This window comes from Nipponia nippon, unplaced genomic scaffold (assembly GCF_047370975.1).
Source record: "Nipponia nippon isolate SJK-2023a ecotype South Korea unplaced genomic scaffold, ASM4737097v1 scaffold_3, whole genome shotgun sequence".
NCBI classification, from domain to species: Eukaryota; Metazoa; Chordata; class Aves; order Pelecaniformes; family Threskiornithidae; genus Nipponia; species Nipponia nippon.
In genome coordinates this window covers 53,318,704-53,344,558 of record NW_028262347.1, presented here as the reverse complement: position 1 = coordinate 53,344,558, position 25,855 = coordinate 53,318,704, and the positions used below count along the sequence as shown (strand labels likewise).

The 25,855-nt window shown below is 38.5% G+C and overlaps 2 protein-coding genes across 4 annotated transcripts in view; one reads left to right on the top strand and one right to left on the bottom strand.

The window, feature by feature from the left end:
* Positions 1-9,686, bottom strand: part of SCYL2 (SCY1 like pseudokinase 2) — a 41,185-nt gene extending 31,499 nt beyond the window's left edge. Inside the window, exons 1-2 of one of the 2 annotated variants that reach the window (XM_087764294.1) lie at positions 9,506-9,685; positions 4,305-4,509 (exon numbers count right to left, since the gene is read on the bottom strand). In XM_087764294.1, coding sequence (XP_087620420.1) covers positions 4,305-4,481 — 177 coding nt within the window. In that variant the 5' untranslated portion in view covers positions 4,482-4,509; positions 9,506-9,685. Of the gene's footprint in view, positions 1-4,304; positions 4,510-9,505 lie in introns of both variants that reach the window. The other variant, XM_087764295.1, reaches the window with a different exon arrangement.
* Positions 9,687-9,756: 70 nt separating this feature from the next.
* Positions 9,757-25,805, top strand: DEPDC4 (DEP domain containing 4). Of its 2 annotated transcripts, XM_087764296.1 has the most exons (9): positions 9,757-9,869; positions 10,885-11,311; positions 11,842-11,993; positions 12,559-12,745; positions 15,073-15,299; positions 18,205-18,347; positions 18,566-18,691; positions 20,168-20,246; positions 22,636-24,597. In XM_087764296.1, the coding sequence occupies exons 1-9, from the start codon at positions 9,782-9,784 to the stop codon at positions 22,851-22,853; spliced, it is 1,647 nt and encodes a 548-aa protein (XP_087620422.1). In that variant the 5' UTR covers positions 9,757-9,781; the 3' UTR covers positions 22,854-24,597. The 2 variants fall into 2 exon arrangements, with proteins under 2 accessions (XP_087620422.1, XP_087620423.1); XM_087764297.1 differs by lacking the exons at positions 20,168-20,246; positions 22,636-24,597 and adding an exon at positions 25,744-25,805.
* Positions 25,806-25,855: the final 50 nt, after the last annotated feature.

Below are 25,855 nucleotides of genomic sequence, written 5' to 3'. Positions count from 1 at the left end.
GCTATTGTTTGGAGACTAGCTGAGCATCGGTCTGCCTGTGGGACGTGGTGAGCAATTTCATTTGCTTTGCTTGGTTTTTTCCCCCTCTTCTTTCACCTATTAAACTGTCTGGATCTTGACCTATGAGATTTCTTGCTTTTCTTCTTCCTATTTTCTGCCCCCATCCTGCTGGGAGTGGGGAAGTGAGTGAGTAGCTGTGTGGGTGCTTGGTTGCTGGTCGGGGTCAACCCACCACATCCTTCAAGTCCATTTGCAATCCTGCATTCCTTATGAAACACACATCAGTTTGAAACACACGCTGACAGTTTAAAACATGTGTCCTTATTTACCCACGTAAATATCTTATAAACCAAAGAGAATGCAGAAATCCTGCTCTTACCTTAGCCAATGCAACTGCTAAAAAAAAAAATATGGGGGTGTGGCGGAAAGAGAAATAATTCTCAGATCTTAAGAAAGCAGGTAGTCAAAATTAAAAGCAAGTCCTACTCTGTTCTCATGCAAGGAAAAAGAAGTACCGCTGATGTCCAGCAACAAAGGTCATGACCAAGGGAAAGAAATATAAATAGTACGTCTATCCTTGGTGCTTCTTAGCAAGCTGTGCCCCATCACTTCCATTCCAGCTCATGATGTCCTCTGCCCCTAACCAGAAAAAGGCAACGAGGCAACCAAGGCACGTCACACTTTCTCTCCTGCCCCCAAGAGGAAGGCAAGAATTCAGAAACGTACTGGGTTTGTGTGTCAAAAAAGATGCAAACAAAACCAGAAAGTATTTCTAAATTACAGGCTGAAAGCTGTGGAAATGTAACGATAATGGAATAGCAATACCTCTTCCTATTCATCTCACTGCATACTGAGAAAGCACGTTAAAAATACCTGTAAAACATTCAAGCACTATAAGTGATGAATGCTACAGAAACTAACTACAGGATCTAACTCTAATCCTTCTTTTTTCAATGACATTCTGAATAGTGTGGAGTAATAATGCCAGAGACTAAGCACAGAACAATAATGAAGAAAAAAAAAGAAAAACAAACCACAATAACTACAGTTCACCATCTATGCTGTGAACCAAATGACGTAGTGCTCTCGTGGAAAAAAAATTAAATGTGATCTTGTTAAAGACTAAGTCATGAACATAAAAACAAAGGAAATTTTAAGGTACCAGTCAGAGTGCTTGATTTTAGAAATTTTATGTTTGTTTTCCCTTTCATTTTTGTTCTCTATTTTACCCATATGCACTCCGACTTTTTTTTAATCAATAATCAAATGTAACTCAATACGCAAACACATGATGTTTTACCAAAGCCTCCCACTGTGCAAAGCAAAATAGTCTGTGAACTAAAATACTGGAAAGCATTCCAGTATTACTCTGGTCTTTTGCCAGAAACAGATTTTCCTCCAGCTTTTGGGGGTTTTATTTTTAGAAGTTTGCCAATGCTTTTTTATAACCCTACTTTCCCATCAGTTTGTTTCAGTCATAAGATATACAACTATTTCAGTTTTAAAAGGAATTAGCCTTTAAAGTTTGAATAGTAGGAAGCTTTCATTTCAAAGCTACTGTATGCACAGCCAAAACAACAGAAAGCTGACATACCTACCATTAATATATTTAGTACTATCACTATAAAAGTTAAACATAAAAGTAGTCTTGAAGTGCAAACCACTATGTCCTTAATTCTGCTAGTTTTTATGACTGAGCTGCCAACAAAAACATTGGAGTGACCTCACCCTATCTATTTCTTTACGATTGCACTTTCTAAGCAGAAAAAAGGACAAGTGCCATATTATGCCAGAAAAAAAACCATAAGTGCATAAAGACTACATTAACAAATCCAAGATGAGCAGAAGTACATACTGTAAAATTACCAACATGTTACGTCATGTGTACACGTACAACCAGAAAGACTCATAAATCTTTCAAACAAACAGCAGCAAATTAGCTATCAAATAGCACCAAACATATGCACACAGGTAAGTAATTTCCTCACATTCTGTTAGGTTGTTATTCAGTCACCTACAAAGTAAGCAAGAAAAGACAAGACACATTAAAAAAACCACATATATAAACACTCAGAAATCCAGGAAAACCAGCAAGGCAGGAACCAGGCAGAACTCTAAAAAGAGGAATAAAATCATACTTATCTACTGTCACCAGAGATGGAATGTTTGTAACTGTTCACTGACTTAAAATAGGAAGCAAATTAATCCATATTTGAAATCTTAACTTCAGCTGACCAACTTCTGTAAGACTGCTGACTTCCCTTTGTCCTGAGAACAAAGATTTCTCATCAGCTCTACTGCTGTAATGCTAAAACTCCAAATGTATATATTTTATCTGGCTACAAGGACTTAAATTATTACCTGTGTTGTTGTAAAGTGGCAACAACATGGGCAATTAAGCCCTTACATCCGTACTTGTTTGATCACAATAAACATTTACTGTAAAAAAGCTAAGTGCTTGTAGCTTCCAATTAGATATACACACTTGCAATACAGCAAATATGTGCATCACTTCACAAAAGTGACTGCTACCACTTGGAAAATGATAGCCAGCTACTTCCATATTGCCCAGCCAACATTCAAAAGGTACATGCAAAAGAAATAAAAAATAATGTTAAAGAACAGATATATTGCAATATAACACAACATAAATTGTACTACTGTGTAGTTTCATTTTGCAAAGGCAAACTCAATGTTGACATGATGTTACCTAACTGGTAATATTAACAATGAATGGTAATTGCATGTCAAATCACCAGCCAACTAAAATTCTCTGCAGTACAACTGCTGCTGTATTTTTAATGACTAATGATGGCATACAAATGTACGCATTAGTCAGGGTTTACAGAGATACTGCAGGATCACGTGGTAACACCTGAACTAAAACTCTGCAAAATCAGTGGTCAGAACACCCATTCAAAGCTTGAAAAACATGCTTGACAGGAACCAAATTACATACACTCTGTCAATCAGGGAAGAAATGAAAGAAACTTGCTACAACTCTCCAGACCCTCAAAGCTACACCTGCTCAAATGCTTACTGGGCACAGAGATTGTATAAAACCTAACAAAATTACCATACTTTCAATGTTACCACTCCTTCGTATAGTTGAATAAGACAAAAAAAAAACAAACAAACAAAAAACAATTGGTACATTTGGTAAATTCAGTAAATACTACATGTATAGACTCCTACAACAGCTAGACAGATGCTTGAGAACATGGCAAAAGTACCTGCTTAACATTATTAAGATTCTGTCATCATCAGATCACGCATTCTCCACAGATTATTTATTCTGCATAGTATATTTCTTCTCTATTTGCTACAGTTTATTTTCCTACCATCTAACAGATTGTATATATGTTTTCCAAAGTTATTCCTTTGTGTCCATTTATTTTTGGTACATCTGTAGCAAGCTGATTCAATGTCTAAGTGACTTCACATGACTTCAGCATCGAGTTTAACTGAAGGCCATAACTTATTAACTCTTCTATTTACTCGTTTAAAATTCTATTTCCTCTCCAAGTTTGAAAAAAGACATTTTACATTTCTCCAGTACAACAAAATAATTTTCTGTACTAACAGTTCTTAAACTCTGCTTCTGGCAAACCTTCTTCCCAAGTCAAAATCCCATTTTCATTTACACACATGACTTCAAGTAAGTCAAAAGTTTATAATCTAGTGCTCTAAACCCTAATACTTTAAGGAAACTAAAAGGGAACAATACTGATCTGAAAGCAGCACAGGGAAGGCACAACTCATTTCCTCCACAACCTCCTCCTCTACCTCATGCCTTCCTGTTACTGTACCTCATGACTTAACATTTCTAACCCCTCAACTTCTGTATGGCAGCTAAGCAAAAAACTACAGTCTCCTTTGCTGAGAAAAAATGATGGCATACTTCATGATTATTTTAAACTGTAAAAAGCCAGTACTGCTGCCAAAAAAAGCTGCAAGGTAAAACAAATCGGGGAATAGATCCATGTTAAAACAAACTTCTTCCTTCTTGTCAGATCAGTTTTAACTCAGATTAATTCTTGGTCTTGGTCTTGGTCTTGAACTATATGCTCTGAATGCAGAACTACTTCTTTCTCCAGCAGTGAAGGCTTAAAGCAACTATCACCTATGTAGCTGAGAACGTTATATTTAAATAATGTTGAGTTCTTCGTTTCATTTTACTTAAAGTACTACCCTTAGCATCAGTCTGCTCAGTTGGATTTTGTTTTTAAATGCCACTTACCAGCTGCTACCTATCAGTCTGTTATCTAATGCTTATAAACTTAGGTCTTTACTTGACAACCCACCTGTTTGGTTGATTTTTTAGTTCCATTAAATATCTTCCAAGCAAGACCATTACCACCACTGGCAATATGTCGGCCAACATCAAATTCCCTGGTAACAGGATTTCCCATGACAGCACTGGTGACATCAGCCGTTACTTTTGTAACGGTACTCTTCAATTTATTCAGCATGGACTCCATTGTTTCAACTGTACACCAATGTATTATCCTACAAAGACAAGAAAAAAAAGCTTCACAGTCCTTTCACAATTTCTGTTAAGACAAGACTCATGTTGAAAACTATAATGTTAAAGGACATCTAACCAAGGTTGCAACAGGACATAGGAGTAACCCCCAAAAAGGATACTGAAATATAACTTCCAGGGCTTTGCAATTGTACATATTCACACTGCATACACATATCTCTGCAAGCATGCCTGGGGATTATATGCCATTGCTTCTACTCCTCTTCCAAAACTTTTGAATCTGTTAATCATTCTTCCTTAGATCTAACAAAGCAATCAAGGACGGAGAAATTCAACCATTTCTTGAAAACAGGTGATTGAATAAAGTAGAGAGTCTATAAACTGCTCCCATGAAGCGAAAGGTTCACACCTTGTATATCAATATCAATCAACAAAGAGAACCAAATCTGAAGGAAACCAGGCTCCTTTAATTCCAGTGCTTATGGAACTACACATTTTCTGAAGGGAAGGATTGCTTAAGATTCCAGACCACCAAAAGAACAGATGTGTATTACACAGAAGACAATTAAAAAATGTGTTCTTTCCTACACTGTGCCTGTCAAAATACAAGCTCAAAATTCAGTATTTTCCCATCAGATTGCTGACATTACTACTGGTAGGACCTAAGTATTAATGAGCTGATCAGCTGCTGCAGAGGAAAGAAAGAAGAAATCATCTTTTACACTTTGTTTTAACGAAATTGTGCAAGGAAGTTTTTTACGTCACCTTCCAAATTTAAGAGCCAAAAGTCTGCGGCAGCTTACAATTTAGTTCATCTTCCACTGCAGTGTGTACTTCCGCAGTTTCCTAAGTTGTCGTAATTAGTGCCAAAAAATCTGACTTGCCTATTCTGCCAGATAGTTCTGAAGCCTATGTCCCATTCATACAATTTTCTCTCTGATAATGGATACACAAGAAAGAATGAAGACAGGAAAGAAACAGTGAAAAAAAGAGGGAGACATTTATCTTCCTTATCAGTGTGAGCAAAGATGGAGAGAGAATGCAAGAAGAAGTTATTTCCTGGAATCAGTATTATGTGGTAAATTCAAAAGCAACATTTAAGGATATTTCTTCACAGTCTCTTTCAAACAAGGCATGAAGAGTACAAATTTCTTCAACCTATAGTAAAATAAACCTAAGATAGCACATCAGCAAATGCAGTGAAATCTGCAGAAATACTATTTTCATTTATGGCCTTATTTGCCCTATCCTCAACTCATTAGTATATAACTTGTGTAAAACTACTTCTTTGAAAAATATAGAATGTCATTCCTATTCAAATGGAAGAGACATGATTCTGTTGTGATAAAGATGTTTGCCAAGTCACGGTAACAAGGACAAAAAAAGCAGAAGGCACTAACAAATAATCCAGTGAGCACTGGGACTAATCAGCCCCTCTGATTAGTCCTTCTGATCAGATGTGAGGTGCTTGCTTGTATGAACTAAAGCCCTTCCCACTGTATTATATACAATTATAAAGCAATGTTCTGGTCTACATAGATTATCTGGTATCTATTAATATACGCATTTATGCCACATCTTTTTCCACATTCAAGACACAGATGGATTTTGTTTCCTCTCCACAGCTCCTTAGTCTCACAAAACCTGTAGCAACTTATTTTTGACACCTGTATACCTCAGTCAAACTTGACTGAAATCAACCACACTGAAGTTATTTACTTTACACACTTTCTCCCCCTGGTACTGTAGATCTGGTTCCATTAAAAATCAGGACAACTAATCTGATTAGTATTAAATTGGAAAGATAGACTTCTTTTCTAAAAGAGGTAATAAACACACTAAACTAAACTTCTTAAAAAGTTATATGAGTTACTGAACAATTCACTCCAGTGCAAATGTGTGCAACAGTGTTAACCTAGTCCTAAGCAAACTAGCACAGTGCTGGAAGCAACACAGCTATGCTGCTCTATCTTGAGTATTGCTGCAGTTATATCCCACCTTCCATATTCTTCCAAAGTGAAATGCAGAAAGACACTAATGCTGTGGCTCCATAAATATTTCTCCAATTTCCATGCCAGCTACATAACTTTGTGCTACTAAATGAAGGAGTTTTAAGGAAATATATTATAAAAAAGAAAGGTATCCAACTGTACAGATCTCAATCTTGCAAATACTCAACTTTAAAATCAGAAAAAGTAGTTATGGCTTCAACGGGACTACTCAGGAGCAGAACCAGATACGACTACAAGCATGTTCAGGGTGGAGTCAGTCTTAATTATAGGGACTGTGAGTTTTAGATATGAGAAGGTGAGTCTCAATAAAATGAGATAACCTTAAGAATAATTATGTACTTGCTTGGTATGTTGTAAGTGTTTTGTTGAGAACATAGCTGGAAATAAATTATGGAAACATAGAATTCCTTTATTAAGTAATTTTATTACAGTATATGACATTTTATTACAATATATTAATTTTACTTTATGAATTGTGCTATGGAAAAACACATGCAATTCCTAACTGCGCAGCCCAAGACTAAACAGCTATTAGACACTGGCTAATATCCCTGTATAAAGGAACTTTACATTAACCCGATAAATAGGTAGAAACAAGGATCATGGAGTATTCTAAATAGTAGCTATAGGTATTTCCAGCTCTCAGAGATTTTATTCTGCAGCTATTACATGGGGCAAACTCTATATGCTAAAGGACTATAAAATCAATCCTAATGAGTTTAAGATAACCACAAATCTAATTTATTTGGTTTCAAATCTTGTGCTTTTTGCATTGTTTCATTCACTCCCAGCCATCAAACCTTCTCTAATATCAATGCAAAACAATCTTGTGTTAGAACTCTCAAAAGTAAAGAGATGATTTGCAAAATTAAGTGTGGAGATATTATGAAGGAAATGCATGTGCATGCATGTTCAAATTCCTTTGTATAAATCTGAAAGGGAGCTTCTCTACACAGGTGGTGCAAACATGGTGTAGTATTGATTAAATCAGAAGTGCCTTCTGCTATGGGTGACAGACTAACTGCAGTGAGAAGCCTGGAAAGCCACTAGCCAAGAATGTTAACAGCATTCCAGTGTCTGAAGGGTTAGGATTTAAAAAGCAAGCCTGGTAGGCCCTGTCCAACCTGTTCCTCTCCAGCTTGACAGTATGCAAACTACTGTTTAATTTAGCTACTGTGTAAGGAGTACTGAGAAACTTACTTCTCAATAAGCAGGTTGGGTTTTAAGTTTAAGTCCATCTAACACTGTAAATTTGTAGAAATCCTCATGTTAACATTTGGACTGTAATCTAAAATAGCATATTTTGCTTTACAAAAATGATTGTTGTTACGAACTTCAGTAAAAACTCAAACTCAATATATGTCAACATGAATGATGTACCTAGAAAATCCATGCCAAAAAAACCCAACCTATTTTGGGTAGTATCTATAATACCACAAATCATGATGATTGAACCACATCTGAAATACGCAACTTCAGTTCTCAACTGTACGAAAACTGGTTTGTTCCATTCTTTTAAGACTGAACTACTCTTTATAGAAAAATTAACAGCCATGGGACAATAAAGAAAAGTCAGTCACCCACAGTGAAACTTTCATTTCAAGTTAACAAGTAATAAATGAGAAAAGTACAAGGTCTTAAGAGTAACTGTTCAGACAAGCAACACAGGACGTGCAATAAATGTTTAAGAACTTTGATTTCTTCCTGTTTGAATTTCATGGGTAGTATTAATGCTACTAAGTCCATGAAACATGGAACATAATAATAAGAAGAAATCTGGGTGGTCAATGTGTTGTTTTCATTAATTCCCCTCACAATCAATAATGGTCTTCATGCTGATGTACATCAGCGACAATACATCAGCACAATGACGACCTAATCACTTGGCAACACAGTGAACACAGCAATAAGAAATGAGGCAAAAACATTCAAATTGTTGAAATAAAGGTAAATCCAAAACAAAGATTCCTTACCATTGTTTAATTCTCACTCATGTAAAACAACCGCATGATTTAAAACTGTTAATTTATCCTTGAACTGATTCATAGCTTTATCTGATGCACAGGCATAGGTGCACACTGTACAGCGGTGCATCATCTGTAGTATTTTGACCTGTAACAAGCTGGGATTCCCGTTTGTGAACCAAGGCAGCAGGCAGGTGTGTGGGTACTTCATGCCACCCAACCCAAACTTCCATCCTATCCATCAGACCCAAACAATGATGAATTCACAGAAGAAACAGGTGCTAGAACAACCAAGTATCACAAAAAAAAAAAAAGAAAAAAAAAATTCAGGCACAACCAACCTTTTGCATTTGTTACAAAAACAACGGGAGGATCAAATGCAATGATGCACTGTGCACGGTGTAGCTGCCCTCAGAGCAAGTCACCTTCATGATTTTTATTCAGCATTTCGGTACTGAGCTGCAACCGAAAGCCTACCAAAAACTCACGGAACGAGATCCGTGCACGGGGATCTGTCTGTCACCTGCTGACAGGAGAAACCTAACCTATATGCTGCACAAACCCCTGAACTGCACCCTGCGGGACAGTCCTACCGGACTGTTATTTACTGTTGTTTACAGTGAGACCGGACTCGCACCGTTCCGCCGAGAAACCCCCTCCAGCGGCGCGCAGGGAATCCCCTCCTTCCCGCCGCCGCAGGGCCGGTGACTGCGCTCGCTGCTCGGCGGGGCAGCCGGGAGGGAGCGTGCCTGGGGCGGGCGGCGGCCGCGGGCAGAGCCGAGCGGCGGCGAGCGGCGCTTGCGGGCAGGTGACCCGCGACCCGCCGGCTCGGGCGGCTCAATGGTCCCCGCCAGGCCCTGCTCACGCAACGATCGCGGCTCCAGGGCGGCCCCCTTCCCCTCCACCCCTCAGCGCCGGGCTCCCGGGACCCGAGACCGCCATCGCCAGTCCTGCGGAGCCATACGGCCCTGCCCGCCCCGCGCAGCGGCACTAGGCCACGGGCAGCCCCTCCTGCCCCGGGGCGCGGGGGACAGGTCTCTTACCTGAGCCCGCGGGAAGCTGCCGGCGCAGCGCCCGGCTGCCCGTCGCTCTGTGGGCCCGGCGGGCCGCCTGTCACGCCCGCTCCGTCTCTCGCTTCGGCCCCAGCTCGGCCCCGTCCCGCTCCAGCTACTCCATAGCGACAGCCACAGCGCCGGGGGAGGGGGGCGGCCGGAGCGCGCCTCACTTCCGCCCCGGAGGGGCGGTGCTGGGGCGGCGGCGGCGGGAGGCGGCGGCGGGCGGGAAGTGATGCACTCTCCCGGCTTCCGCCAGCCGCGGTGATGGCGGTTTATTTGACTCCGCGGTTCAGGAGGCTCCGGAGTCAGAGCGAGTTAGAGCCGCGGCGGGGGAGCGGGCGGCGGCGGCGAGGTGGGGGAAGAGAGTCATCCCCGTCTCTCCGCTGCCGCGGCTTTTTCTTCCGCAGCGCCTGTGGGGCTGGCGGCGTCTCCGTGTCTCACCGGGGAGCGGAGCGGGCTCTGAGGGGCCGGCGCGCGCCCGCCCGTTGGACGGGTGCCTCCGGCTGCCGGTGCCGCGGGAGAGGCCGTTGGCCGGCGGGCGGGAAGGAGCTAGCGCGGGGGTCGGCAGCCGTACCGAGGAGAGAGGAGCCTCCTCCGGCTGGACCCCCACAAGGCTGCGGCCGCTAGGGTTGAGCGTGGAGCTGCGTCGAAGTGTTCGGAGCGAAAGGTTGGGGGGGGCGGGCAGGTTTAATGTGTTGCGAATGGTGGTTTGGCGTCTGCAGAGCTGAGAGTGATATGTGGAGGAGAAACTGGGGACTGGAGGAGCATCTCCCCTAGGCGAGGCTGAGAGAGCTGGGACTGCTCAGCCTGGAGAAGAGAAGGCTCAGGGGATTCTTATCGATGTCTACAAGTACCTGAAGGGAGAGTGCAAAGAGGACGGAGCCAGGCTCTTCTCACTGGTGCCCAGAGAGGTTGTGGGCGCTCCACCTTTGGAGATATTCAAAAGCTGTCTGGACATGGTCCTGGGCGACCAGATCTGAGTGACCCTGCTTGAGCAGGAGAGGTTGAACCAGATGGATCCCAGAGGTCCCTGCAAGCCTCAGCCATTCTGTGATTCTGTAATGAATTAATGTGTATGTGTACATACATACAGTATGTGTGGTAATAACAAAAAAGCCTTCCTCACCTGGTTTTAGTGTCTTTTTGTTCTCTTCTGTTGATTCTACCCTAGTGGGAGTGAGTCACCTTACAAGAAGGACTGATTTATGAAGTATTATCTTTCTCTGTCTTTGTAAAATTAAGCTGATTTCTGCAGAATTTTTAAATATATATACACATAACTAATTTCACAGAGTAAAAATATTTTTTAAAATGTTAAAGTAAAGCTTTATAAACATCTGTAAAACTTTCATATAAATATTTTGCAGATTGTGATGGTCCTTTTCAAGCAACTCAGCTGTGGAATAGTATTATTCATGCTCTTCACAGTCAGGTGGAAATCAAAAGACGTAGACAACATCTGAAAACATATAAAAACTGTTTCACTGGCTCAAACGCTGTTGATGTGGTACTGAGCCATCTTATGCAAAGCATGTACCTAAGCTGCAATGATATTTCTCGGCTGAAGGGAGTCCGTGTGTGCCAAGCATTGATGGATCACAAGGTGTTTGAACCAGTTGGAGCAAAGCTTTACTTATTCAAGAACGAGAAAGAAACAGAGTTTGAAGACACAAACACTAGTCTCTATAAATTTGTAGATAGCAGTCTTACTCCTCTTCTTCCGAAAAAGAATAAAGACAATGAGAGTTTGTCTCCTGAGCAAATCTGCAAACAAAAGACAAAAAGATGTTCCAGGTGAGTTACTCTGAATTGTTCTGATTTTTTTTTTTTTAAGTTAACGTGGGTTAACTATAGATGAAGTTGTGTCTGTCTAATCCAAGTATTGGAGACTTTTGAAAACTACATGCCAGTTTTGAGAAATGTCATGTCTAAATCACAGGTGCTACCTAATATTTCTTGGTAATGTTAAACTGCTTTGATCTGCTCTTTGTTATTTAGAATAGAGTCTGGCACAGTAGCATAAGCCTAGGAATTGTTTTGTTTTGCAGTCAATTGTGCTGAAATATGACAATTAGCATGAATGAGCTACTTGCTGGAAGCTGGTAAAAGAAATGGAATTAATAGACAGTATTTGAAATCAATATCCTTGCCATTTTCACAAAGCAGATGTGGATGATTGGTTTTCTAGCAGTGGGATAGACCCGAGAAACAATGAAGCCCTAAAGTGCTGATTTAACAGCAATTTAGGAAGTGACAGAAAAATAAATGTGTCCTGATCATATTTTGTTATACATCCATCCCCCCCCCTCCCCCGCCCCAAGCAGAATGAAGTGTGAAAGAACACTTTCAAACCCTTTAGCATTAGAAGCAGCTGATAAAAAGAGGGTAGAGGAGCTTCTTCAATCAATAAATGTTCACACATCTTTACCTCCAAAGATCCTGGTTAATGAACCAACTCATCTGCTTTCAAAAAGAGGTGAGGATTGAATTTTTCATTTTAAATCTTGATTGTTCTTCACTGTATCTACTTGGAGTACCTCATTTCTGTTAAACACTGCCCCTCAGAGTCCTAAATTTAACATGTCACTAATGACAAAACAGCTAAATGAGTGCTAAATAGGTAAATGCTCATAGTAAGTAAAGAAGGAAATAAAAGGAGTTTAAGTTTTTGCAGGATGGTGCTATTTATGCATGGATTCTATTTATGCAAATACCACTTCAGAAGGAGATAGGTTTTACGATTAAACACATCTGTATTACGATTCCTTTGCTATTCACTTGTCTTTTCTTGTACATATTACTAATTAGGGTAGGTTATTACTAATTCTAATGTTATGGGGGAGAGATATGTTCTCTTTAAAGCCTTCTTTCTCAGTATTCCTGTTTTGATCCCTTCTTCCCCAACACAGAAACTTCACACTATGCTGTTACTTTGTTTTCTTTGAACACTTAAAACATTCTTGAGTGAGTAAAAACAAAGGTTGGTGTTTTACGTAAGATCTTATTTCTGAGGGTGGTTTTTTGTTTGTTTATGGTATCAGTAATAGAAGATGTCTGGAAACAGCAAACTCTGCTACGACTGCTGCAGTTAATTGATGTTCCACTTCTAGAAGATATCTTGGTGTCTTCAGTGAAGGCAAAACCAGACTGTTTTGGCAAAGAGGAAGACCTGATTATCTCAAATACTTTCCTGGACAGAGAGGTTACACGTAGCTTAAACTTGCCTGAGTAAGTTATACATCTATAAAATGGATTTGTTAGTAAATGCTTTATTTTTACTCTTGATCAAACATTTGTGTTAAGTGAACAAAATAGACATCGTTACACTTGTAGACAGGGGTGGCATTAATGTGCTTTCCTTTGACTTCTTTTCAGAAGTGGTAAGGGAATTCACAAAAAGTATATGTTTAGGATTGGACATTTGAGGATTGTAAGCATACATTAAAACTTCAACCTCAGGTGTCGAAAACACTCCTAGTTTCTAGACCAGACACTTCACTCTTAAGTCTCTCTAACAGATATTAGAACTTGAAAAAAATTATTCTGAAGCTTTTTATTTGTTTGTCACAGTTCCTGGTGGTGGTGCTGTGAAGATATAAAGTCAATAAGGCATCTATTGTTAGCAACAGAAAAGGAGAAGCTAAGTCGTAGCATTGAAGAATGCTTATATCATGAGAATGTAAAAGTGAAAGTGGCTGCATGTCATCAGTGCTCTTTTCCTTAAATGTTCTCTTATTTTTGAAGTGTTCATATTGATTGCACTTGGCCTGATCTCTGTCTTAGCATGTACCTTTAATGAATGTGTTAAGGCATGTCTCCTCATGTGTATATGTCTTAGTAATGCTTATTTCTGTCAAATCAATACAATTTTTGCCTGTTTGTGAGATCGAGGTCAATCTGTGTACCTAAAGAGACTCTTTCTTGCAGTTTTTATGTATTCTTGCTTTAGGGAGAAAATATTAATATTTTTACATATGTTTAGAGTTTTATATAAGCTAATGAAACTCTTGGTTCCAAACTAGATTTATTGCTGGATAGCATCTTAACTCCACAGGTTTTTCCTCTTAGAATGGTTTAATGAACTCTGTTTCTTTTGAGCTGTATACTTCTGTTGTACTTGATTCTTGGGTGATCGGTGGGTTTATGTCTCTTAAAAGATCTCATATGTGGTTCTTACTCTGTATTATTCTGTGTTAAGTGTCTGTAACATTTGGGTCTTTGCTAGTATAGCAGATGAGTGTTAAGAAAATTAAATGCTTGCTTCATTACTTTATTCTACAATTACTTAACTGGGGTGGCTGGAGTACCATCTTTGTGGACAGTATATTATTTAGGTCTGGCTTATAGCATGCCAGAGAAATGGAAAATTCAAGGTATGAAGAATAGCCACCAGTATTACAAGAAGTTGTAGGATTAATTGCCCGCAGTATGAAGGCAGGGGAGTAAGCACAATTTACATATCAAATTTTCTGGCTTCAGTTTTCAAATAGTGTCATGTTATGCTTGAAATAATCAAATACCTGCTCTCCATGTATGTACTTAAAAACTGTAATCAAATCCTGCTTGCAGTGATTGCACTGCTCATGGGTTCATAACTAAAGGGAGGTCATGATCCTATTTCTACTTTACTGTATTACCCCATTTATGCATCCAAGAGTTATACAATCCTTGTTGGTTCTAACAAAAGTTCATGTTTATCTAGCTTTCCAGCAGCAAGTTTAAAATCTTTGTTTCTGCTCTCCATGATAAAAATAAGATTCTGTGAAGATTCTGTGGATCTTTAATATTTGCATCTTCTCATAAGTTATTGATTCAGTTCAAATTATTTTATATCTGGAGAGTCAGATAAAAGTAATTCTCCCTCTGCCCCCTACAGTTCTATAATTTTAGATTTCTTCTGTACAAAATGGTTGAGTTAGTGGCTTTTTCCTCTGACCTTACTGTCTCTTTGAACAATAAGTTGTCTACCTGAATTTTAGGTTCTGCTTATGTTTTTCTCTCCCTAGTTAAGTCATACAGGCAACAAATGTTTAAGAAAAGTCATGCCTTTATAGTAGGTCATATAACAAACTGCTTCCACAACCTTCTGGTATTTAAACTATTTTTATTTTTCTCTGTTTTCGGACTAATTGTCATCTTTCTTTTCTGTAAAGATCCAGTCCCTTGCTTTTTCACCCTGGTTAGCTCTGGTGGGTTTTCATTGTGTGTGTTGGAGTAATAGTGGGGTGGTGTTTGGTTTGAAATACTAGCTGAATCAGGCAAGTGCCCTGGGGTCAGTGACAGTCTGGCATGATTGCAGCTTGTTTTGATCTGGGCATACCTCAGGTGTGTTGTCTGTAGCATAGGAAAACCATGGAAGTTGCTTGTTTTGAGCAAGTCCTTGAACTGCTATAGTGAAATAAGTTACATAAACTGCTTAATAAGCAACAAGTTTAATGCTGTGGTTCAAATATGTGACTATACCTGCATGGTTATTTCTATCTAATTTTCTTTAAAAGATTAAATAAGACTAGGAAGAGCACTTTAAGCACTAAAACTAACTTTTCCTTCTACAGGCTTGACAAATGGCTCTATGCTGCAGTTGAATGCTTGGAGTATTTCCCAGACCAATTCATAGTGATGGTTAGTCAGCAGTTACCTCAAAGCACTAACAAACCCAGCAGTCTGAGTACATACAAGAAGATTCTTTTTGACATTATAATAAAGTATTATAGTCAAAAGAAGGACTCCCTTCTTGACACTCAGGATCTCAATATTCATTCAGGAATTATAGAACTTATAGGTAAGAGCAACCTGGAACAAAAAAATACAAGTGAAAGCTGTATAAAGGATGTAACTTACTAAGTGTTAAGTGACTGAATCATAATACCATTTGCAATGCTATTGCAGATGCACTTTAATTTGTAGGTTGGAAGGGAACGCTCGAGGTCGCTAGTCAGAACCTCTGCTCAAGGCAAGGACAAATTTCAAAGTTAGATCAAGTTGGTTGGGGTTTGGTCCAGCTGAATTTTGAAAATCTGCAAGGATAGAGAGTCACCAGCCTCTGTGGGTAACCTGTTTCAGCGTATATAACTACTCTCGTGAAAATTTCTTACCACTAGTCAGAATTTCCCTTATTGCTGCTTATGACTAATAACATAAAAGTAAAATCATTGCTATAAAGTTTTCTTGTTAATCAGAGTAAGATTTTGTAAGTTCTGGTCTTAGGGCTTTTTTAGTAATAGAAGTTATTTAAAATGATAAAAGGGGCTGTTGAGATTATGATTCAGGCTGTGATTCCCCCCCCCCCCCAAAAAAAAACCCTCCCTACATATGCTCACAAGTAAAACAGAAGGGTTTAGATTAAATAGAAGTTTAAGATTAATCCTATCCTAAATAGGCCCTGTTGCTTCTTTAGTTCTGTAGGGTTTATGGAGTGTTATCACAAGTTTCAGGTTTTTAGACAACTATGACGAGCTTACTGGCATAGGAGCACAGTTGGCCTGTGTAAAAATCGGAGCAGAGTGGTGGATCCTGTGGCCAAAACCTCATGAAAATATAAAAGGCGATATTTTTATCAGTAGTACTTTGCTAAGGAGAAAAAAAAAATCAAATTATAATAGAAGTCATGAAGGGGAAACTATTGCAAAATTACATAACCCATCCATAAAAAAAGAATGCCAATTTGAAATAACTGACTTAGCTACTGGTAACTTCTGCTAAATGTTCACTTAAATTAAAGATGTTATAGTTTGTATACATACTTTAAATACAAAATTTATATAAACCAATATTGTAGAGTATTACTACATTAAAGAATCAAAACAGCCAAATCTGTAGGCAAGGGAAAACAGTGTCATAATTCTGCAGAATTACTGTAGTGCTTTAGTAGCCTGTAGGTCTCTCCTTATTAAGGGGGGTAGGACTAGATGACCTTTAAAGGTCCCTTCCAACCCAAACTATTCTCTGGTTCTATGATTAAGTACCTACTTGATCTAAACTACATGACCCATGAATGTCCAGGGCTATTCTGCTTTCTTATTCTTGCTCTAATTTTGTCTTCTTTCCAACTTGAGTAAGATTATCTCACAAGCAGTTTCTAATGCTTTAGTTCCTTTTGATGAAGTAGTAGCCATAATTTTATCATTAGGAAATCATTCTCTGTTTGAATACATTAGTCTGTGTTCTTGGGTCCTCAGCTGTGTTCTAGTTCATACTAGATCACTGTTAGGAGATTGTGCTTAACTACTTTACAACCATTTTTCCCTCTCAGTGCTATGGAATAGATTATGGTCATCAGTGCATAACAACTTGGATTCTAATAATAATTTTCAAGTAGAATCCGGTGCAGTTAACCTTACTTTGATGAAGTACTGTTATTCTGATTCTAGTGCAAGAGAGCTCAAACTAACTATGAACATTCACATATTTAAATACTTTCAAAATTAATTTGAGAAGTACTGCAGTTAGCTGAAGTATGACTTCATTTTGTTATCAATGTATATACGGTTGTAACTGTATTTTCCTCAGTTGTTAAACAGTTTGATTTAAGATGGCTGATAATACAGATCTGTTGTGAAGGCAAACATGTTGCTGTGCGTGTTGCCTTTAAAATAAACAGATCTAGAGTACTTGAGTTGTGTTACAGATGAATGAAGTTGGTCAAACTAGTCCATGTGGCTTATTGAACCTATTTACATTGGAACTTTTTCTTTTTTTTCCTACAGTCTTTTAAAGTAACTCAATAAAGCTTTAATCACAGATCAGAGAAACTTTTATCTAGAAATGATTTAACTTCCTGTCTTTATATGTACACTTCTACCTGTCTTGATAATGTCCAGTTCTCTTTCCTGCTTTTTTCTCTGCCCTTCTTTTGCAAAAGGGTCACTTACTTGCTCTTTTGGTGTTCTTTTTAAACAAAGATGGTTTCAAATGGCTTGTGGTACACCCCTGAAAGTCCTGGATTATTTCTTATAAAATATAACCTCTGTCGCAGTAATAAGACAGAGGCCAGAAAATCATATGTAGCTTCTATTCCTGTATTTGTCCTTGTCTTGCTCTTGCTTTAAGAAAGTTATTTGGCATTTTGATAGTTCCTCACTGTCAAAGTGAAAATAACTAGAATTATCATCTAACGGGGTTTTTATAGAAGATTATTTCCACCTTATCACATTTCCTTGAGAAACGTATAACCTAATGGCTTAAAAAGGTGGTGGTGGGGGACACACACAGGACACCAACCAATGAACCAACAACAAAAAAACCCAAACAAACAAAAAAAGAAAACAAAAACCAAACCAAAAAATCCCAAACAAACAAAACCTCAAAGCAATGAGAAAGTTAGAATTGTTCAGCTCATTAATTACTTTGAGATTAATCCTGGAATATAATATGAAGAGGTGTAAACACAAACAGTGCAAACATCACTTCAGTGTTTGCACATTGTACACAGAACATGGTAACGTCCTGTATATATTGTCCAAGTACATCTGTTCCTTGACAAGCTATGGGACAAAGGTTTTAAGCTTATATTGATTAAATGCTGTATTGAGTCTTGTCAAAAGGTTTTAGACATCATTGAGATAACCTGCTTTGTTTGGAGGGAAAAACAACAACAAAAAAATGGGATTAATATTGGAATTTAAATATGTATTCTTGACTCTGTATCCAATGCAACTGTTCATTTTTATTGTTTTACTCCATTGCAGAGAAAGGAAAAATGGATCAAGCTCTAGAGGCATCACAGCTTTATTTAAAATTATTAGCACCAAATATCCGAGAAGAACTACATAGACTCCTGACATTCATAGCCATTGCATCCGAATCTGAGGGCTACAAATTACAAAAACAAGTAAGTATCTGTTGTGTTTAGTGTGGGAAATAGCACTTTCCTGTAGTAAAGCTAACTTTTTTCAGAGTTAGAAGTATTCTCTTTACTTCCTTCTGATGTGATTTGTTGTAAAACAAATATCAAGATGTTCTGCCCGCTAATAGCATCCCTTTATTCTTAGTCTTTGCTGACACATTGCAAGTAAATCTAATGCCAAATCTGGATGGTTCTTTTTCTAGTTTGATAACAGATTGGTGATCATCAAGACTTGCACGAAGTTCATCTTACGAAATAAGACATTGTCAAAACCACGGGTAGAACTGCTGACTCAGTTTCTGATGGACAATCACTCTGAGCTCTTCAAGGTAGCATTTTTTTTACCTCATCAGCTTTATAATTTTAAACGTTAAATGCCATGAAGTGCCTTTCTGGAGATGAGCAGTGTGACAGCAGAGTTTAATATTCCATCTGTTACAGTTTAATGGTACAGTCAAGTAGGGTAAGAAACTATTTCAGGCTATGGAGGACAGCTTTGAGAGCTTTGCAATCCCTTACATATAATATCCTCTCTCTTTATTTGCATCATTTGTGTTAAGAAAACATTTGCAGTATTAAGAAACTTTTATAGAGACCTTTTGGCACCTTGTTTCTGATGGCTGTCTACTAAATTTTTAGGCTTCTTAGCATCTTTTGCCTTTGGAAGTCAGCTGACGTACCCTGAGTGACATATAAGATGGCTGGTGTCCCAGTGTACATGTACAGCTTTAACAACTCTTAAGAGTTCCTTTTGGTACTTTGAAATGTTAACTTCCAAATTAAAGAAAATAAATAGAACTACAAAATGAAATGGGCTTTCTATTTAACTTGATCAGTTATGTAAATATACAGATTTATTTTACAGTCTCCTTTATTTACTTCCTATCATATTGTCACACATGTGAAAAGATTCAACCTTCCCAGACCCTATATTGACTTTCTGAATTCAACCAGCACATGAAAGTTGTGATGTTTCACTGCTGTTTTCCTCAACTATAAAATTCCTTATTAAAACACTAAACTAGACAGAGATGAACTAATTGTCTCAGGTGTTGCAAGATAGCTGTAAAATGCTCTAGACACTTATTGTCCAGTTACAAATAAGCCTCACAGAAACACTGATTTGGTTTCATAAGGTATTTAGTTTTTGTACAACACATTCAATTCCACTTCTGACCTCAACTGGAGAGACATGGGAGATTTTTATCTTTTTAATTAGCTCCAGTTTAGTTTGAAAGTATCAAGTGGTTACTGGGAGTTTTGTATATGTTAATATACAGCCAAAACCAAATACTTTTTGTTGTTGTGGGTTTTCTTGTTTTGGTTTGGGTTTTTTGGTTTTGTTTTGTTTTTTGTTACTAACGGTTCTGACAGGAGGGTTAGGGCTTTGATTCATGTTTGGAGATGGAGCCAGATCTGACAAAGTGCCCACTGTTTCATAGCAGTGACAGCAGAGTGGATGGTGGCTCACTTTTTCACAACTGCAGCTGAGAGCTTTTTGTATTATATAAGCTGAAATGAGTTCAAGGTCTACACTACAGTTTTTGCCGTAGTTCACTAGAAAACAACATCTAGAACATCTTGCCTCCTATTTCTTTGGCCAGAAATATCAGGAACAAGCATATGTATATGTGTTTTAGTGCAATTTTTGGAGAGATTTTGAATGTGTATCTAAATAAATCTAGGCATAGATTCTTCTGCAGTTAATTATGTGATTTCTAAATTGATCATCTGAAAGCTTTACATTCTCAAAATACAAAAGTATTGTTTTTGTAACTTTTTTCTTTGTCGGATTGTATTTTCAGACTCCTTTAACTCTTCTGGAACTAACTAGTAGGAGATTTGAGAGTTTGCTAGAAGGACAAGATCCAGATATCGATTCAGGTGGATGATGTGATACACATTTTTATATAAACCTTTCTATACAAATCAATTTATCATCAGTTGACTATAATTTTGCATAGACTATATTTTTTTTGTTTATTAGAAGTGAAGCATTAAAGTGACTAGTGGCTAATTCACCAAATAATTATCTGCTATAAGCAAAACACTGACCTCTGAATATTAGAGAACAAGGATTCTATTAATTATCTAGTTTGAACACATTACAAAATTTTTTACCAAATAACTACTTCTGGAGAAATTAATTCAAAATGTGTTTCCTGAAGTGACTTGCTTATAATTTGGCTTGTGAATTTGATGTGATTTTTATATTTAGGAACAGCATTCTTACATTTCTGCCACAAGACACCTAAAAATTCTCATAGAGCTCAGTAGTTTGAGGTTCTAATAGATGTCTTGAGCACAGACCTTGATTGTTTAGTGTTTGAAGAACTCTTCCTTTTCTGTGTAAGCACGAAGTTTATTAAGAGCTTAAGACTTAGAGAAGGGTACTGTAGCCTAAAAGGAAGGCATTTGACACTTGGTGTGTACGTGGGATTAGTGTTTTCTAGCTCATTTCTTTTATGAGCTAACATTCCATCTGGCCTTGCTGCCAAAAATATCTTTCAGCACTGTGATTAAAAGGGTTGGCTTAAATAATTGAATTTCTCTCTGACTCTTTAGCTTCTTCCTTTTGACTTCTGTGTTGCCAGTGCACTACGTGCTTAAACATTGAAGGGAAACCATTAGGGAACTGAATAATACTCTAAGTTATTGTGCTGTTTAATAATATGGTTAATAGTGGCTGTCTGAGAAGTAGTTTTGGTACAGAATCTTCTACCATCTGTGGTGGGTTCTGGAATGTGTCCAAATTGCTTCCAGTTCAATGTTCTGAGTATCGCATATCATGTAGCCAAAGAATAGAGAGATGAGCAACAGAGGAAGGAGTTGCCTGTCTGCAGTATTCTTGGAGCCTGTGTGATCTCCATCAGCAGATTGAACAGACAGCTGAAGTACAAACCCCATACTATACTCTCCCTACTAAGTTTTGGAGTTTCAATCTGTAAATGCATATAGATCCCATCTACTTGTTGAAATAGCTAGTTTGATATGATTGTAGGCTCTCCAGCGTGGCATATTCCTGTTTTCCTGTGTGCCTTATATTCTGGTGTCATTTTCCCTTTTCTCATGGAGGAGACAGGAGGAAAATCTTCCCTGAGAGCTAGTGGGCATTCTTAGCTGATGAACTTCTGAAGTGCAGGTGGGAGCAGGAGGGAAGGCTGGGGGACACTGACAAGAAAAGGAGTCTGTTGCAGGAAGGTAATCATTAGCTCTGCTTCAAATAAACGTTCCTTAAAACACTGAGGGAACTCTGGGGTTGGTTTTAATCTAGTAAACCACTTGAAACCACTGGACCGAAGGATCCACCCTGAAGAGTTAATCTCTTTGCCAGAAGTTGCTAAGCTTTCCCTTTTGAAAGAGCTATGTTTTCTTGATCTGACTCTACTAAACCATAAAAAGTCTTTCACATTTGGTGTTTGACAGACTCATTGTAAAAGAAGGGAAGGAGAGGTCCACATGAAAATTCTGGCAGCTCAGGTTATTACCACTCTCTATGTGAAGCCTTAAGAAGATGGTGTTTGTACAGAACCAACAGTAAGAATTTCTTCTCCTTTGGGCAATTGACATTTGTTCTATCAACTTGCTCACTAATGTGTGGAGTAGCTGAATGCCAGTCTTTCCTCAGGCCAGAACTCACTTGTCCAATGATGGGGCTTGAATCCTTGCAGAGTAGTACTTAAGCTAAATAGTGCTTAAGTTGCGTCTCAGGCTCCAGTTCCTTGCTCTGCCCTCACCCTGAACTGCTGCCTGTTCCATCACCTCTGCTTCTGGTGCCCAAACCATGCTGAGCTGTCTAGTCGCCTACAAGTTCCTGGATTCTGTTTCTGAATTTGGAGGTGTGGTTCAGAGGCAACTGTTTCTCCAAAGTATTTATTCACTTGTATTATGTACTCGGCCTTGCTACAGATCAGATTCACTCAGGGAATTACTGGACCATGACAACTGCAAGGTGCCATTCTTGTCGTGTAACATTCTTCATTAGGGCTTCTGTTTGCAAGAACTATGTTGACTCTTTGTCTTGCAGGTCTGTTTGCAATACAAAATCATGTGTGATATTGCAATCGTAATGCTGCTTTTCAATTTTATTTTTGCAATTAATGTTTAGATGTTCATCCATGCTCAGTGGAAGGCTATGTTTCACATTGTTTGTAGAGAATTGTAGTCGCATCTGAACTGGAATATCAATATACCTATGTTTCTGCTCATATTTATTAATCAGGCTCTTATATGATGCATTAAACTTACTCTGAACCTCTGATTTCTTACAAAGGCTTCACCTTCTGTCAGCGCGTGACAACTAAAGAATATGAAGATCAAAAACAACAAACAAATCAACATCTTCTCGCATTGGTTCAGGAGATAGACAATGACCCCACTATTCCTTTGAAGCAGAAAAAGAAATTAATTAAAGAATTACGAAAATACCATTCTGTCATCTATTGTAGTGGTTGTAAAACTACATGTGAATTTTGTACTTTAAATGGTTAGACATCAATACAGCCTTTTTTTTTTAAGGGGGATGCATATGAAAATTGCTCATGGTACAAACCATTTTCTTTTTATGTCCTTACATCTTCAGTTACAGGATACTGCAACTATCAAAATTACTATGCTGCTAAAAAGCATTAATTCTGATTAATCACTCTTTTAAGCAAAATGTACTTGATTAGTTTTAAGTTGGTAATAACAGCACACTGCTTATGCTGCTTTGAGTTCAGGGTTTGGCACTTTTTTGCCTTCTGTCCCACAACCCCAAGCTTTCTAGCTGAGCCAAGTCTACAGTCAGAGCTATGCTTGTACTGATAAGCTTTTAATCTCTTCTATCTATAGTTCATAATTTAACTGTAATCTAATCTTAAACTGTAGATTATGACTCCTATGAGTATTGTAAAAGTGTACAAAGTGTGTCAAAAATGTTAGGAGCACATCAGTGGGTTTTGAATCTGTGACAGGCAAGATTCATTAGGCAGGGGAGCTGTGTGTGCTTGTCAGTAATTACAGCCTGTTACTCCTTCCCCACTCTGGCAGGCTGAGCTGCTGCTGATCTGGCGGTTATGCAAAAGCAAGTAAAAAAATTACATTCTGAAAAAACTTGAGGAATAATAATCTTGGTTTAGACATCTTGGGGTACTTAAGCAATTTATTTTAACATGAGGATACTGTGATAGTGTTCAGTTATTTGTCATAAATACTTTGATAGCCTTTATGGATTCATAGGGCAAAGCTAGAAAGCACGCTGGTCTGTCTTGACACGTTGATGGGCAACTGTACATTGACAAGGAAATGTTGATTGAAATCATTAAATAAATATGCAATATAATGTTATAGGGGTTAAATTACTTCTTCCATCCTCACGACAGACATTTGATCATGTATTGGACATAGAAACATCGACTTGAGATTGGAAGGGAGCTCTGGTCTAGTCCCAGCTCAAAGTGGTGTCAATTAGTGCAGGCTGCTCAGGGCTTTTTCCAGTTGAGTTTAGAATATCTTCAAGGATGGAGATGCCACAACCTGTCAGGTGAATCTGGTTCAGAGTTTCACCAGCCTCACAGTATTTAAAACAAAACAAACAAACAAGAAAACCCAACCACCAAAAAAACTCCAAACCTTACATTTAGGTAGAATATCTTGCATTTCAGTTTGTGCCCGTTGCCTCCTGTGCTTTCACTGGGCACCACTGAGAAGTGTCTGGCTCAGTCGTCTTTACTGCCTCTCCTGAGCCTTCTCTTAAGGCTAAACAATCGCAGCACTCTCAGCTTCTTGTATGACAGATGCTCCAATCCCTTATCCTTTTCATGGCCCTTTTGCTGGACTAGCTCCACTATGACCATGATTTTTTTTTACTGTGAATATGCTTCTTTAGGTATGTACACCCTCAACTGCTCTTCAAACATATGGTCAAGTTACCAAGATATCAAAGCTTTCTGAAAACAAGTGCTGTTTTCTTTTCTTTTATAAATTGAAGTGGTTACACTGCTAGATATAACCAATTATGTGTACAGGTAATAGGTTGTGTTAACTTGCATATTTCAAGCAGCCTTATTTAAATGACCTGGCCCTATTAGAATTCAGGGTATGTAGTTGAAATCTCTGCCCGTGTGTCCCTGATTACGCACCTGTTATTTATCAGTGGCTGTCCAGGGTAAAATAACTTCTGGAGGAGTAAAAAAGACCAACTTTCACCTTTCAGAGGTGAATGCCCTAATTGCTAGGCTACAGGGCCACATATTCTTTTTCTAGCACTGGGGGGGGGGGGAGTGTTTCGTCATTCTCTTAGAAAAGGGAGCACATACAGAAGTAGGTTGTTGAGAACTGTAAGTAGGAAAGTATTTCCTGATTAAGTGCTTCTGGTGTTGAGTAGTGGGAGAAGGGGATTTTAGTTTTGTGTGGGGTTTTTTGTTTTGTTTTGGTTTTGTTTTGGTTTTGTTTTGTTTTTCTTCTCCTCTCTCTCCAGTCCCTTTACTGGGTCTCACTCAAAATACTGAACCTGGTAAGAGGGAGGGGTGATAACATGGTAATTTGTAGGCTAGATGGACTGGGAATTGCTTTGGGAAAAACTGTATTTTTAAAAAACATTCTTGCACTTTTTGACTTGAGTAGAATTTTCTTGTGCTAATTTAAAGATGATAATAAAGCCTTGCATACAAAGCGATGAATTGGTCTATCATTTCATAGTGCTTTCAAAATGAAGAGGCAGCTCAGTGGGTGTAGAACCAGGTCTCAGACAGTAAGGAATTGCTTCAAGTGGACAGCTGGAGTTTCCTTCAGTTCATGGGACAAGAAGTCAGGACTGATCTAGTTCTGCAAAGGAAAGAAAGAGCTTGAGAGCCCTATTTTATTCACCTACCCTGACAGGAACATCTACTAATTTTTAATCTTCTGTTGAAAGAAATGTGATATTTTACATTTAAGTATAGGGGCTTGCTGAACAGAATGAGTTTGGTGAACTACAGATTACTGTTTTTGTTAAACTTTCAGTTACATTCCAAAATTAGGAAAACTTTATTGGACTTTAGAAAGTTCTGTCAATTATTTTTAACAATATTTGACATAGAATCATCTGGTAGGGAAACTTGGACCTCTCACTCATTTCTATTTATGATTTCTAGCATAGAGCTATCAAATTAATTGCCGGTGTGAATTTGTATTTGAAGTATAAAATTTCTGGAGTGAAGAGTTTAGTCTAGAGGTACTTTCCAGTGCAGTCTTATCAAAGAACAAGTGCTGCCACCTTCAAAGTAAGGCAGCTTACTTCTACTCACAGAGCATTCATGTTTGCTCCTACCAAGGAAAAGGTTCATTGTTGCTTTTATGAGAACTACGTGCATATTTCCTTAAGGCTGGCGGTACAGACCTTTGTTTCCCCTGTTCACAGCTCTGACCGTTCACAGCTCTGACAACTACATCAATTACCCTTGGGTCACAGGTGGTCACACAGAACAATTTTTCAGAAGGTAACAGTTGTGCTTCAGAGTGCCCCTCTCTGG